At 43.7% G+C, this 14,381-nt stretch overlaps 1 protein-coding gene across 2 annotated transcripts; it reads right to left on the reverse strand.

Moving 5' to 3' along the window:
• Positions 1 to 2,296: 2,296 nt before the first annotated feature.
• Positions 2,297 to 12,775, reverse strand: ILKAP (ILK associated serine/threonine phosphatase). Of its 2 annotated transcripts, none has more exons than XM_033150033.1 (12): positions 12,626 to 12,775; positions 11,915 to 11,976; positions 10,814 to 10,874; positions 10,212 to 10,331; positions 8,912 to 9,038; positions 7,858 to 7,964; positions 6,717 to 6,810; positions 5,384 to 5,471; positions 4,830 to 4,951; positions 3,617 to 3,736; positions 3,396 to 3,477; positions 2,297 to 2,576 (listed from the first exon to the last, which is right to left on the reverse strand). In XM_033150033.1, exons 1-12 carry the CDS (start codon positions 12,684 to 12,686, stop codon positions 2,436 to 2,438), a joined length of 1,185 nt encoding a protein of 394 aa, XP_033005924.1. In that variant the 5' UTR covers positions 12,687 to 12,775; the 3' UTR covers positions 2,297 to 2,435. The 2 variants fall into 2 exon arrangements, with proteins under 2 accessions (XP_033005924.1, XP_033005923.1); XM_033150032.1 differs by having other exon boundaries at positions 2,298 to 2,576; positions 10,814 to 10,870; positions 11,911 to 11,976; positions 12,626 to 12,774.
• Positions 12,776 to 14,381: the final 1,606 nt, after the last annotated feature.

Genomic DNA, 14,381 nt, shown 5'->3' on the forward strand with positions numbered 1-14,381 from the left:
TAGTGCCACTTATTTTGAACCTAACTACGTGATGAGGGAAGAGACGGTTATTTCCATTTCTTAGTAACTGTCCTTATTTTCTCTGCGGCTGTGTACACCCTAAAGTATGATATCCAAGAATTGCGAATGCAGCACCACCCTCTTCTACTATTACTGTAACCTTGGGCACGTAGGCAGGCATTAGAACTGCTCCTGTGTGGTTTTTTTAAGTGTGTGGGATGAACACATACCCTTATCTATTTTAGCCTGAGATGTTACTTGGGTAACAGGTTGCCCCAGCTGCTCTATTTTATATAATCAGTCCCTGCAAGTCATCGTGGAAATTTTCATAAGGGAGCACCACCTCTGCTTCAACAAGATTTGTTTCTTGGGTAAGTTCTTACAAGATCAGTTTAAATCAGTTTAAACAGATCAGTCTAAAATAGGACAGTTCAGAATGCAGAAAGCCACGTTTCAGTCAGTACACAGTGCTGTGGAAAAACTCACTGCATCAAGAAATCTAGCAAGGCAAGAAGTTCTTGATAGCTGAATCTTTCTACATGCAAGGATTGGTTTTAACATAGAGTAACACTGACAGGTAAGCTGCTCTCCCCTTGCCTTTCATTCCTTTTTTCTCTCAAAGAATAAGGAACAGGGAAAGTTTATTTCCCTCAAAGCCAAAAAAAATTCTTAAGAGGCAGAGCATACTGAAAAGGATTCTGGGCAGCCAAATATTAAGTTGTTAGGTTTTAGAAAAGGCAAATTCTCAGTAAACTGTATACACCCACCCCTTCTCACTTTGGAAATGCCACACAGCCTGATAAGGCCAAGGGGGTGCCCTGCCCTGCAGCGCAATCAGCATTAGCCTTCCCACTGAAGCTTCTATTATAAGCAGGTCTATTTATTGCACTATATTAAGAAATATATTTATGCACTTGCTGTTAAATGCATTTTATTTACTTAGAGAAGGAATATACAAAATAACCAAGGCTGTAAGAGAAAAAGTGGTGTTTTTTCAGACTTGCGATACAGAATAGTGTTGGAGAAGGTCACACGTACCACACACCCTTAGTTTTACAGCTGTTGCATTCTCAGATGTCTGTTTATCTTTCGTTCTGATTGGCTGAGTGTATGTGCATGCACTGACACAAACTGTTGCACCATAGTGTACTTTCTGTAAATTATAATGGATTGTTTTCAATACAGTTTCTAATTTTAAAAAAATGCTTTCCCTTGTATTAATTGGCTTCTTTTGCTAAAGCAACTGCTATGAACCGTTTAAGACAACAGATCTATGATCACAGAGGACATCTGGTGACTGAATTCAAACATGCAAAACATCAAGTGGTGACTTGCGTGTGAGTGTGTGCCATCGCTTGCCCAGAGTCGGTTCATTCAAGGGCCAGTGACCCAATGTAGAAGCCTCAAGTCATGCAGATGCAGTTATAAAGTAGCCTTAAAAATCTCCAGAGTTCGTGTTTCATCTTTTGCAAACTGAAACCTTTTAAACTCATAATGACATAGTCCTTATTTGCTATGAAAAATATTAGACCCTTCCTACCAAAAATGTCACGTTCAAGTCTCAGCATCACACAAGTGTGGCTTACTTTTCTATCCCCATCTGATCATATACCAGATGTAGCTTCTACTACAAAGAGCTTGGTGTATTCCCAGTTACTCAAGAGTGAGTACACCAGTACTTACAAGTGTGCACAACCATGAACCTTTACTTTCTATTACCAGATGACAACTAAGGTACATACCAGCTTTTCAACATCTTTTTAAGTTTAGCTTTTGATACCTACCTTTTGCCAACAGCAAGAGTATGCCCTTTAAAGAGGTGCAGAGAGCAATCCAGTGGGTTTTGCTGTGAGATCACACCCCCAAAAACTTTCCTGCGTGATCCTCTTTTTGCAATTTCCATGCAAAATTAACAGCCGCTTTTTAAAACTCCAGATGGATTATTACAACTGCCTGAAAGGGAAATTCCTGAAAGGCAACTATGAATGCATAGTTAGTTCTCTCAAGCTGTACTGAACCGTTTTGAACTCTGGAGCATCTTTTAAGTCATGAAGCTCAATACATCATTTCCTTCCTCTACGTAACCAACACAAAATGCATGTATTTTGTGCCTAAGGTTCTGGAAGACAAAGAACAAGGTGCCTTGTGCAAGTCAAGCACTATGAGCAAACAACTGTACACTATTTTATCTAAGAAGTTCACCCAGTGAGAATTCTGGATTAGATGGCCCCATTCCATCCAATTGTGATTCTATGAAACAATGAACCAACTTGAACAGTTAGGAAAAAAACCTTTTATTTACAAATAAGAGCATTGGGGGGGGGGGGACACAACCGAAACCCTACATACACACACACACACTCACAGGCACACTAACTTGTTCCATTAAATCCACTGCATGCTGCTAAGGACCTCACTTGCACCTATTCTCTGCATCACTGCTCAATCCGGACCACCACAACTGTGACATTATCTGCAGACCCTCGCTGCACAGCCTTGTTGGCCAGCCTGTTACAGGCGGCTTCATACCGAGCATCAGCAGCTGATTTGGCATCTCTCGTGGGAATAGTTTTGTCCTGTTGGAAAGCAGAATACACAAACGCAGGGTAGTTTCTTTTCACTTAATTTGCTGAGAGCACTTCAATGCCCATGTCTTATCATTCCCAGAGTAACTTCTAATTATTTACAATGTTTGTATATCATTCGTTCACAAAAAATTATCTGGGAAGTACAGGGACTTTTCAACACCCACACCCCCGGTACACTATAAAGTACAAACATGGACATAAAGTTAAAAACACTTTTTAAAAAAGTGCTGTATTGTAATAAAAGTAAAATCGGTAGCTGAGGATACAGTAGTGACAGTATCTATTGAGCACTAAAAATGTGTCTTTAGAACTAGAAAGCTGGGGGGTCTTCAGCTGGCTCTGAAAAGGCCACAACATAGACATCAATGGAGTTTTTCTGGGGGAAGGCATTCCACGGCTGGGATGTCACCAGTGAAGGGGCTCTTTCCTTCACAGCAAACAGCCTCATCTCATTTAAACAGAAACACTCAGAAAAGGGCCTCAACCAAATTTTTGCAATTAGCTACTTGCATTGTCATCTGAAGGGAATGTTTTGGTGTTTTCTCAAACTCGCCACAAGCCCCCCTGCCACCTGCTGTTATAGGGACAGAGGGACCATCTCTCTTCTGCCCCCTTCCCACCTGAAACAGCAACTAGACATACGCTGAAGTTTACATGGTCCCTGCTTGGTTGAATCAGGGCACACAACCCATCAAGTGGATGTCTTACATGCCAGCCAAAGAACAAGAGTGAGTGTAGTTCCTCTTCCACATTCCTTTCCTAACAAGCAGTCCTGTCTCTCCTCACTCAAGCCTATCTTCCCCTTACCTCCAAACAAGACATAATGAAGTTCACAGCTTCATCTGGTGAGAAGACTTTGAAGAGACCATCACAAGCCAAGAGGATAAACCTGGAAGAGCAATTAGTGATATGTTTTATGCAAAAAAAGGACCTAGAAACAAAACAGAACACAAGGAGTGATTTAAAGGTTTATTCTAAAGACACCCCACTTGTATTCTCTGCATTTGTGTACTTGTGTCAGGTTTTACCTGTCATTGTGTGTAAGCTGGCAGCGCTTGACATCTGGCACAGAGATGACCCCAAAGCGCTTGTACTGCCCATCCCCAATGGAGCGAGAGACTTCCAGGACACCCAAGACACGTCCTTCCCTACAAAAGTGGGGAGAGAGAGCCTATTCCAGCATGCCACTGGGTTTAATCCCTAAAGTTGTCAGGCTAGAACAGGGATGGGGAACCTGTGGCCCTGCAGGTATTGTTGAGAGCCCAACTCCCAGCAGTCCCACGCAGCATTGCCAACGTTCAGAGAAGACGGGAGAGATATTCCAGCAGCACCTGGAGAGCCAAGGGTTCGCCACTTCTAAGCTAGAAGTATTTGGGACCAAGGTGAGACCAGTTTCCTACAGACTCTAGCTAGATGCTTCACAAGTAGTCTACACAATTCCTTCCACAACTTTACTGTATAATTATTAGAACTTAAGAGAAAGCAATATGTTTTGATCACAAATTGGCACTTGAATGTTAATTTGTTAATATGATCTGAACACCTGCCCTAGTTATGCATTCATTTAAAAGTTGGCTGATCTTGTTCAGTATGGCACACTCCCATGTGCCCTTGCAGGACTTTTTCTGAGAAATTCAAGGAAAAAAATCTTCATTAGGAGACCAAGTGGCAACATGAATGGGCCATGTGCAGGCTTTTCAAGTATAAGGAGCTACATTCAACCCTGTCATCTCCCTGTTCCCAGCCACTCTTTAAAGGGATCTCAGGAAGAATCAAGAACACTTGGTCTCATTAAGAAGAGAGTTTGGCATCTGAGCAGCTGGATTAAAGCTATCTGGCCAGCAGTTAAAGGGCCTTGTTTGCTCCCAAAGTCAGATGCATTGACATTTTTACAGAGTCACATTCTTTATACACCCCACCAATAAATACGTACTTTGTGCCTGCATGCACATGTGAAACATACTCTGACAGTACCAACTCATATTCATACTCTATATAGCTAGGAAAATACTAACTTATTTCAATTATTAACATTTATCTACATAGTTAAATGATGACTTCTAACAAAATACAAAAGCCAACTCACATAGTCTACAGCTAACAGTTAATAAGAATTTTCCACAGTTCGAATGAGCATTTACATTGGGAGGCCGGGGGGGGGGGGCTGCAGCTAAAAAACCAAAATGTTGCTGAAGAGCTATTGGAGGAAGAGAAGAGAAGCCCTTGAGCTGCCTCTATTACCTGACATTCCCTCCAGCCTTTTGGATCCTCATCCGCTCGTCGTATTGAGTTGGGTTATGTTCTTTACTGAGACTTAAGGCTGTATGTTTCTGACTTTCTTCATTGTAGCGACACAGAAGTGCCTGCACTGACAGAAGAACCCTCATGAGCAAGTAGCAAGGATTGCAAGTCTCTACTTGGGGCATTATAGGATACAGCTTTCCATTAAGCAAACCCTTAAACAATTTCTAAGCGGTGTCACTCTATTGCCTCACATATAAAATGGCCAGGGCCTGAAATTGGCTTGAGCTGAGAACATCTTAAAAATTGATAGAAGACACCACCGCTGAGTCTGTAACGCCACCTAGAGTTCACCAAGAAAATCCAACGGATCACAGAGCTGCTCCAAAGAACATTTCCTCCCAACAACTAAATTTGCTGGACGTATTGCAAGGTAATGGCAGTGCTAAGGTACAGCTGCTATAGCATCTTTTGGTGGAAATGAGAATATTAGCCTCACTCAATAACAAGAAAAATGTATTGAAACTGGACCCACAACTTCTAGTGCTGCTTACCCTGCTGTCTCCAAGGTTGGCAATATACAAAGTATTATCAATCACCAGCACACAGGTTGCTGTGGAGCCATCCTTCCAGGCAGGTTTCCTGTAAGTACAAGTGGAAACAAAAAAAGTCAGTTCAAGCAAGTTCCAAATTGTTCCAAGAGTCATGCTACACAATTATGGAGACTGATAGCCCAATGCAAAAAAGAGGGGGGGGATTAATGGACCACTCATAAGTTTAAGAACACACCTGTGCTACAGCCCTCCTTGCATTTTGGAATGGTTGAGTCCACATGGAGGACAATTGAGTATGTATACACACACCCACAAAGACTTCTGGCAATGGAAAAATAGTTATCAAATTATTATTATGTATTTATTGCATTTACAGCCCACTTTTTTGCCAAGGTGCTCAAGGTGGCATAAATGGTTCTTGCCGCCTCAATGAATCCCCACAACCCTGTGAGGTAGGTTTGGCTGAGAGACAGTGACCGGACTAAGGTGAGTGGAAGTGTGTGGGGATCTGAACCCAGGTCCTAGTCTCACTTTAACCACTATACCACACTGGCTCTGCAGGAGCTAAAAAGCGGCGGGGGGGGGGGGTTATGAAGGTGGCTTTGTTTTAATGCTACTTGACAACTTTCTTTCTCATCTGTAGGGAACATCTGGCAAGGCGAAACATGCAAACATCTTTTCTGAAGTGATACAGTCCCAAATACGCTTAACACAATGCCTATATCAGGCATAGGCAAACTCGGCCCTCCAGATGTTTCTGCGTACAACTCTCATCATCCCTAGCTAACAGGACCAGTGGTCAGGGATGATGGGAATTGTAGTCTTAAGATTTAGTGTCAGGAGTATAACGTATTCCTGGACACCGCAGAGTTAGACACAGACTCTTCTGGAAGCTTCTGGCTGTTGTGTAATTGACTGGACAGCACAACGCAGGAACTCAGCAACTCACTGGATAACTATATACAGTATTTATTGAAACAACTAGTATCCATAAGCTACTGTGTACAGACTTTACAAAATAAAAGAAACAAAACATAAAATCTTTTCCTCTGTCTCTCTCTCTCTACACTGACCACTTTCTCCACACCAACACCTGCATCACACACTAACCACACTAACCAGCTCTCACACAGAGCTCACTCTTAAGGAACTCATTGACCAATCACAGGTCATTGCTAAGGGTCTGAGAGAGAGCAGATCTGGGCTTTCTGCCAACTAGTTAATTGCTTGATTGCTCGGAGATAGACAGCTGCATTTCTGCACATAGGCAATTTGCAATCTCTAACAAAGTTTGCCTATGCCTGGCCTATATACTTGGAAAGTTTACACTTACTGGCTGGAAGCCTGCTTGAGAAACTCCTCATCTGTGTATTTGAAGGTGTCCAGAAGGCATCTTCTTATTGTTTTCTCAACACTGGGCACATCTCCTGTTATGAACACGAAAGAAGTGATTAGCTACTTCCCTCAAAACATATTCTGTGCTAGACAAATATTCTGAATAGCATATTCTGCTGCTCAGGTTTACCTGAAATTTTGCTTACGGAATGTATTATGACTAAAATACTAATTTCCAGTGTCTGCTAAAAACATTCCTGTTTGGCCAAGCCTACCCAGATGCTTATAAATGCTGGTGTGAATTTTAATCTGTTTTAGTATTTTAACTTCTTGTAATGTTCTAGTATTTTAACTTCTTGTAATGTTCTAGTATTTTAACTTCTTGTAATGTTCTAGTATTTTAACTTCTTGTAATGTTTTAAGATATTGCAATTTCCCTGATTTTATGGTTTTATCCTTTTGTAAACTGATTTGAGGTTTTTTGTTTGTTATTTTTACAATCAAGCAGTGTATACATTTTATGAGAAAAATGAAATTCTGCAATTCAGATTAACTGTTCAGGGAGAGCACTTTGCAACTGGGTGGCCCTGCAAGGAAGGCTGTCTCCCTAGAGGCTACCCACCACCCTTCACTTGGCACAGGACTGCAGAACAGGACGCCTGAAGGCAATGTCAGAGTTTGGGTAAATATATCCTTCAAATAGCCTGGCTCCAATTTGTTTAGGGCTTAAGCAGGACCCAAGGACTATGGTGTGAAGGGACACCATGCTGAAGCTCAGCAGGCCTGGGTCTGTCCAATGCCTGAGTGAGAGGCCACCCTGGAGTCACAGGTGTGCCAACTTGGCTTTCAATGTGTAATAAAGGCAGGATACAATTTTAAGGGAAACAAATAATTGAAACCAGGAGTTCTAATTGGGTCCAGAAATGGATTGGGAGCCAGTGAAGCTGATAAAAGTACTGGGCATTGTGTACCCAAACAAGCACAAATTTAGTTTCTTCTGAGCAAGCTTCACCAATGTGCAGCAGCAGCAGCAGCAGCAGCAACAACAACAACACTGCTTTAAAACTAGTGCCCAGGAAGCAGAAAACCCCAGAGAATGATACTGCACACATACTGCATTCCCCAACCCCCAATTTTACCTTTAGGGAATTTTCTGATCAGGTTTTGATGCAGATTCTGTGCTGCATACTTTGAAGCTCGAACTCCTCCGTGGCCATCAAAGACAGCAAAGTATGATACACGGGTACTGTAAAGGAAAACAAGATTGACCCCACTCTCTGGAAGTGGCCAAGAAACTGATGATGTGCTGAGCTTGCATCACTAGCAATCTGCAAAAAGCACAACCCTCCCTCATCCATGTACCACAAGGGTAGGCAATCTGGTGTTTAACAGATGCTGTTGGACTCCCAACATCAGCACCAGCCAGCATGCCCAATGGTCAGGGATTACCAGAGTTGCGTCCATGAACATGTGGAGGGCAACAGGGTCCTTATTCCCGACATGGATTGCAATACAAAACAGGCCTACTTACAGGTTTCATATTTCTCTTTAAATTATGAATTTGTCAATGTGTGAAGCAGCCCCTGGTATCAACAAGGACTCAGATCCTAGGTTTTCCAATGCCACTGGTAGAATCATAACAGTTACACAATTCTAGATCTTGCCTCTTTAGAAGAATACAGAATAAAAAGGATGGAAAGCATATATTTGATGTGCTCTTTTTGGGTAACTTGGGCCCAATTTTCTGCTGTTTCTCCCAGAATTACATCTGTGAGGAAAGGTGCATTGAGGTGTGAATGTGTGTGTTCAATAGGAACAGAAGAATCACATTGAGTCATACCAACTGCCCGTTTAGTCTAGCATTCTGTGCCCACAATGGCCAACCAAATGTTTTCTAGGTCTAGGAGCCCAGAAACAAGACCTAAGTGCAACAGCACTCTTATACCAGTGTTCCCCAGCAGGTGGCACTCAAAGGCATGCCATCTCCAACACCAGAGCTAATTTATTATATAGATATTATGCCTAGTAACCATTGCTAGCATAACACATTTCAAAAAGGAAAACGCTATTTCCAGACACCAAATCAACTGAAAGACAACTTCAAAATTATTGTCCACATATGACAAAGCAGGCTATACAGCACAAAGTAGGACACCCACATCAATTATGATCATATGCAAATATAATACTCACATCTGAGAGGGGAGAGGGCTGCACTCTTCTGTGATATCATTCAGAATGACATGGGCATCCTGCATCTCTTCTCGCTCTCCTTTCCTCTCTGCCACATAGCCCTTCAGACCAAGGATACCTGCAGAGTCTAAAAAGAAAGCAAAAGATACACACAGGATTCAATCCTTGAGCTCCCTTTTGCACAACATCCCATTAAGTGGCCATTTTGCTTAAGACAGTATCATTCTTGGTAACAAACTACATGTAAAGCTTTAACTAGACTACTAGACAGCAACATTATGGACTAGAACACACCAATTAAGAGTACAATAGCAATCCCAATAAAACAAAAGACTGAAAGCACCATTCAAGGCAGTGTAGGAACATTCCCAAGTTGTAATCACATTCATGAAGAATCTGCTGGCAGAATATATTCTAAAAGGAAAAAGCTGTTCAACTGGGTTTAGAACCCAGAATATTCTTAATTTTAAAACCTTGTGGCATTACTTTGTTAGCCACCACAGCACTAGACTACACAGTTACAGCTTGATCAGGTGCAGCAGAGAAGACGTCAACATGGTACACTTCAGGGATTTCTACAAATGCAGTTGATGTGAATTTGAATCAACAAATGCAGTTGATGTGAATTTGACTTGCGTCATGCCACTGCTGCCACATCACAATTCAGTTGGGAGATCGAGAGATGTTTTTGCTTCTACACTCCAGGTTAGTTTGGATAATCTAAGAAGCCTCCTACCAGAGACAGACAAGGAAACAGGTGGAGGCTGTATGACATGGCAGCAGTTAGGCTATGTTGCAAACAGCACCAAGAAAAAATGCTTTCATAGCAGTGGAAAAAGAGACATGGACACAGGCCTGTCTTCAGATCCTCGTCCATCTTATTAGGCAATTCTTGTTTTGAATTGTGCACAGCACCTTGTTATTGTGAGCCACACTGAGGACTGAGCTGCTTGAAAAGCAACCCAGAATTGTCATGAAAAAGATAGCTACCGCCACCAGCCTCTCTCACAAAGATGTTATAAGAAGAGAGGGTAACAGACACATACATTGCCCTTCGCTCCTTGGAGGAAACACGGCTTACCGATATAATATAGACACAATAGTGTCTGCAAGTAAACAAGTGTAAGAGTACCCTTAAAAGCAGGAAACTCTGCAGAGGTGAGACATTTGTTCATGAGCATCTTATACTCCTCCCCCTGTTCATTCCTAAGAATGATCACAACAGGAAACAATCTCACTTTTGCCCTAATTTATGGCAGCAGTAGAATAGAAAATATGTGGCTTCAGAGTGTCTGAAAACCTTTACAAACTTTCTTTTCCACAAGTTCTTCACTCCCATTCTTCTCTCCCTCCATGGATTTCCTCTTCTCTCCCTTCCCATGGCTCACGGGAAGAGAAACTTGCTCTGCAGGATGTGAAGCTGAGGAACAAAATGTTGGTCAGTTATTTTATTTATCCAAGTCATTTATTCAAGTGATACTGTGACAGAGTACACAATCCCTGACTGGCTGGAATTATGCAGCCAGATGGGATGGGCCAAATTATGCTGTAATTATGCTGTAACACTGGCTACACCACCCTTGATTTCCCCTTTTTATAATCCTAGGTAGAGGAAGCTCTAGCATCAACAGCAATAAAAGATGGTACCAAAGCAGTTGCCAGCTGGGAAGTGAACAGCCAACACACAAAAGCTGAAGAGACAAAGAGGGTGTGGTGTGGAGAGAACAATCCACCTCCTTCAAACCACTACTTTTGAGCCTGAAAATGTTCACCTGTGACCATTTGATGAAGCCCTTGAGTTAACCAACTTCTGAAGGACTCAAGCATGTTTCATTCTCAGGTGTGATCCTATTACAACAGTGCAATCAACAGCAAAACAGAAATCTTGAGAATCCTGCTCACCTGAGTTTCCGCTGCTGGCAGGTGGGAGGTCATCAAAAAGCAAAGAGCCTCCGGTTCCTAAAACAAAATGAAACATGTGTCCAGAATCCAGGTCCCAGAGCAAACAGATTTCTTAGGTAGTTTCATAAAGAACACACAATCTATAAAACAGCACTGCCAAGCTAAAATGTCTATTCTACAGCAACCAGCCTTTGCATTATCAGCAATGTCTCTGTAATCACTCTACCGGTAAAGCTGAGTGCTATGTAGAAATGCTGCTTGTGTAGCAAGCTGAAGAACAAAAGCAAACTTAGGTATGTAGCTACACATTACAAATGTAGGCATTGATGCTCAAGGCCCTGTGATACAGGAATGGCACCCATGCTAAACAAAGAGACAGGATTCAGCCAAGGGGTAAATCACAGTTGGGACATCAGCACAGCATCTTCCCAATTCTACAGGCACCTTGAGTCAGAGAACTCTCCCAGCCAGAAGTAGCAACAATATCCATCATTATTCACTTTTAAGTGCCAGTCAAAAATGTTCCTGTTTACTCAGGCATTTGGTTCTTAATTGGGACCATATATGATGATACCCTACCCACATTTTGGGAAACTTTTAGCCTCCAAGCATTACTGAACTAAAATGCCCACCATCTGTCTGGGGCTCACAGAAGTTGTAGTTCAGAAACATCTGCAGGATCAAAGGCCCTGCCCTAGTGTGTTGTGGTGTTCAAGCTTGTGGTGAAAGTCACTTGGAGACATTTTACATAGCAAGTAATGAATGCACATTAATAAATAATAAACACAACTTCTTGCCCAGGAGTAAAGGCCCACTTTGTGATGGAGTTTTGACGTACATGTAGTAAGTTGGGGCTGGGACAAAGAGTACATATGGCTTGAAGAACTGCCATAAAGAAAAACATTAGTCAAGGAGCACAGGTGTCCTGCTTTTCTCAAAGCAAGTTACATACATGAAGAGGATTAAGAGTGCCTGCTAGTCTTCTCCTGAGGCATCAGGAGGGCACATCACTACAGGGCCTAACTAACAAAACAAAAGGAGAAAAAGGAGATGACCATGCTAGTCAGCAAAAGACATGATGTATACAAGAATCATACCAAGGTCAGTGCTGCTGACTGATGGAAGTTCATCAAAAAGCAAAATTCCTTTCTGCCCTTCTTTCCCTAAAAAAACAAAAAGCATCAACAGACATCAATTAGAGAACAAGTGACCACAAGGGACAAATTGACTTTTAAAAAAAAAAAAAAAAAATCATTCGAAGTGTAATCTCCTGGGGCAGAATCAGTTGCTCCTCCACCCTTCCTAGCAGCTAACAGTCAAAACAATACAGCACTGGAAAGTCACGGAAGCAGCAGCAGCAGCAATTACAGTACCTCGGCAGCCGTTACCCATGCGTGTGTGTGCGCGCACGCTAGGGCTTTCACCCACGAAAAGGACGCGCGTGCGCGCATCCCGGTGTCAATATGCGACGCGTGCATCCGTGTACGAGTTCACACGCGCATGCGTGCTGCACCGTGTTTAGCAAAGCGGGGCTAATCCTGGCATTAAAAAAACAACACAACCCGTGCATGCCCCCACCTGGGGCCTTGGCCGCTCTTCGAAGGGACCATGGCTGCGCAGGTAGCCCCGAGTGCAGGCGGCGCTTTCCCTTCCACGCCGAGAAATGAGGAGAATTCAAGGCTCCGGGAAGGGAAGGAGGGCGGGCGGCTAAGCTCCAGCCCGGCTCCCGGAGGCTGAGGCCGACAGCTGAAGGCTCCTTTCCCCCAAGCGGACGGCGGAGTCCAGGCACCGAAGGGCGCCCGCAGTACTTACCTGCCACCGCCTCCACAGCTGCCGAAGGGGCCGCCTCGGGAAGGTCGCCGAACAGATCCATCCAGCCTCGAACTCGGCGGCGGCCGGCCCGAGCCGCGGCGACCTCCTCTTCCTCCTCCTCCACTCGCAAAGGCCCACTTGGATGCCAATCACCGCCGTGAGGCGGAGGCGACTCTCTCTCTCATTGGCTGCTCGCCCCCCTCGGCTAATCGCTCCGTTAGAGGGGCGTGGCTAGAGCAGCCTCCCCAGTACAAAACATAGATGGCAAACGATGTGGGGAAAAAACAACCAAAAGAAACGCGGGCCTTTTCATAGGCCAGCCGCTGTGGAGGGCGGGGCTAGAAGGTTGTAAGTCAGTTATTCCTATCTCTATGGCTCAAGGATCAAGGAGGAGTTGGCGCCTGCCAATCATCCTTAGGGGCCGGCCCCCCAGTTTTTCGTTCTGATGACGCGCCGCGTTCTGATTTTCTCCCGGCTACTTTTCTTCCTTGCAGTGAGATGCTTTTTGCAATAGGGGGAGGTGGAAAATATTGATGGGGCACCAAGAGGACGAAGGGTTCGGGCGGGGGATCTTGCCCCTCATGTTAGCTTTCTTCTAAGAGAGACAAGGCCGTGTAGGTAAAATTAATGATCCCCACACGTGTACTTTGAAACAACTCCTCCCCCAGCCGCTGGGATCTTTGTAGCGATGTGAAACTACCACTAGATGATGCCTGAGTGTGCTGCAGGGCAAGAGGAAGTGTGGATGAGACTTGATTTAACGATAAAGAGCGAGTGTTTTTTTTGGGGGGGGGGCGGTGTGGCAAAGGCATAGCGGCTCGTATCAGTGCCTAAAAGCACGAGACAAGTGGGAAAGCGTGCTTTCAAGGCAAGGAGAAGTGTAGACAAGCCCCCTAGTGGTAGGAGAGCACAGGATGCCGAGCAAACGGGAATCTCAGTAACCTAATTGAGAAGGGGGGAAGCCCATTTTTGGTTTTGACCGATCGAGACTCAAAATCTTTGCTGATGAACTGGAATTCTCACAGAGATCGGTCAGTAGATTCCAATCTAGCTTTTGTCCATCCTTGCTCTAGCTGGGAAGCTAGAGGCAAAATAAGACATTGCTACTGCACCTTTAGTAGTTGTGTAGAAGAGGGAATCGAAGTAGCTCTTGTATCACCTAGTTGGCCACTGTCGGAACAGAATGCTGAATAAGACGGATCTTTGGTCTACTCTAACAGAACCCTGTCCTCATTTGCAACTGGCCACCCACCCTACATTAAGTGAATTGTGGTTAGAAAAAATATTTGCTATGTCTTTCAGCTTATCCAGAGGTGCCATAGGTTGCAAGGAATGGTGTCCCGTGATGCTGGGTTGGAGGGGTATTTAATATTAACAAAGTGGTCCATAGGCTCAGTGGTAGAGCATGTGCTTTTATTTATTTATTATTAAATTTATTTCCTGCCCTTCCTTCCAAAGGAGCCCAGGGTGGCAAACAACAAGCAACAAAGCAGTAACATACCGGTATTTAAAACAATTCCAACACCGATGCAGACTGCGAAAGATCTAAACTTAAAAAGCATGTTGAAAGAGGAAAGTCTTTATCAGGCCACAACTGCTCTGATAACCCCCCATGCTTCCTCTTCTCCTTTTACCCTAGTTAGCTGTTTTTCCTCCTTTCTTTCATCTCTCTGTTGTTTCATCTCCCTGTCATCCTCCATTCTCCAGGCTTGCTCTGACCCACATTGGGTCACATATTACATAGCCAGGAACTAGG

Source organism: Lacerta agilis, chromosome 5, assembly GCF_009819535.1.
Source record: "Lacerta agilis isolate rLacAgi1 chromosome 5, rLacAgi1.pri, whole genome shotgun sequence".
Lineage (NCBI taxonomy): Eukaryota > Metazoa > Chordata > Lepidosauria > Squamata > Lacertidae > Lacerta > Lacerta agilis.

What these genes read in the sequence shown, in the direction of transcription:
- ILKAP (XM_033150033.1), bottom strand. Translation starts at nt 12,686, where the DNA reads ATGGATCTGTTCGGCGACCTTCCCGAGGCGGCCCCTTCGGCAGCTGTG. An exon ending in AGCCCTCTCCCCTCTCAGAT is followed by an intron (nt 7,965 to 8,911) that starts GTGAGTATTATA and finishes TTTCCTTTACAG; the next exon opens with TACCCGTGTATCATACTTTG. An exon ending in GATCAGAAAATTCCCTAAAG is followed by an intron (nt 6,811 to 7,857) that starts GTAAAATTGGGG and finishes TGTTCATAACAG; the next exon opens with GAGATGTGCCCAGTGTTGAG.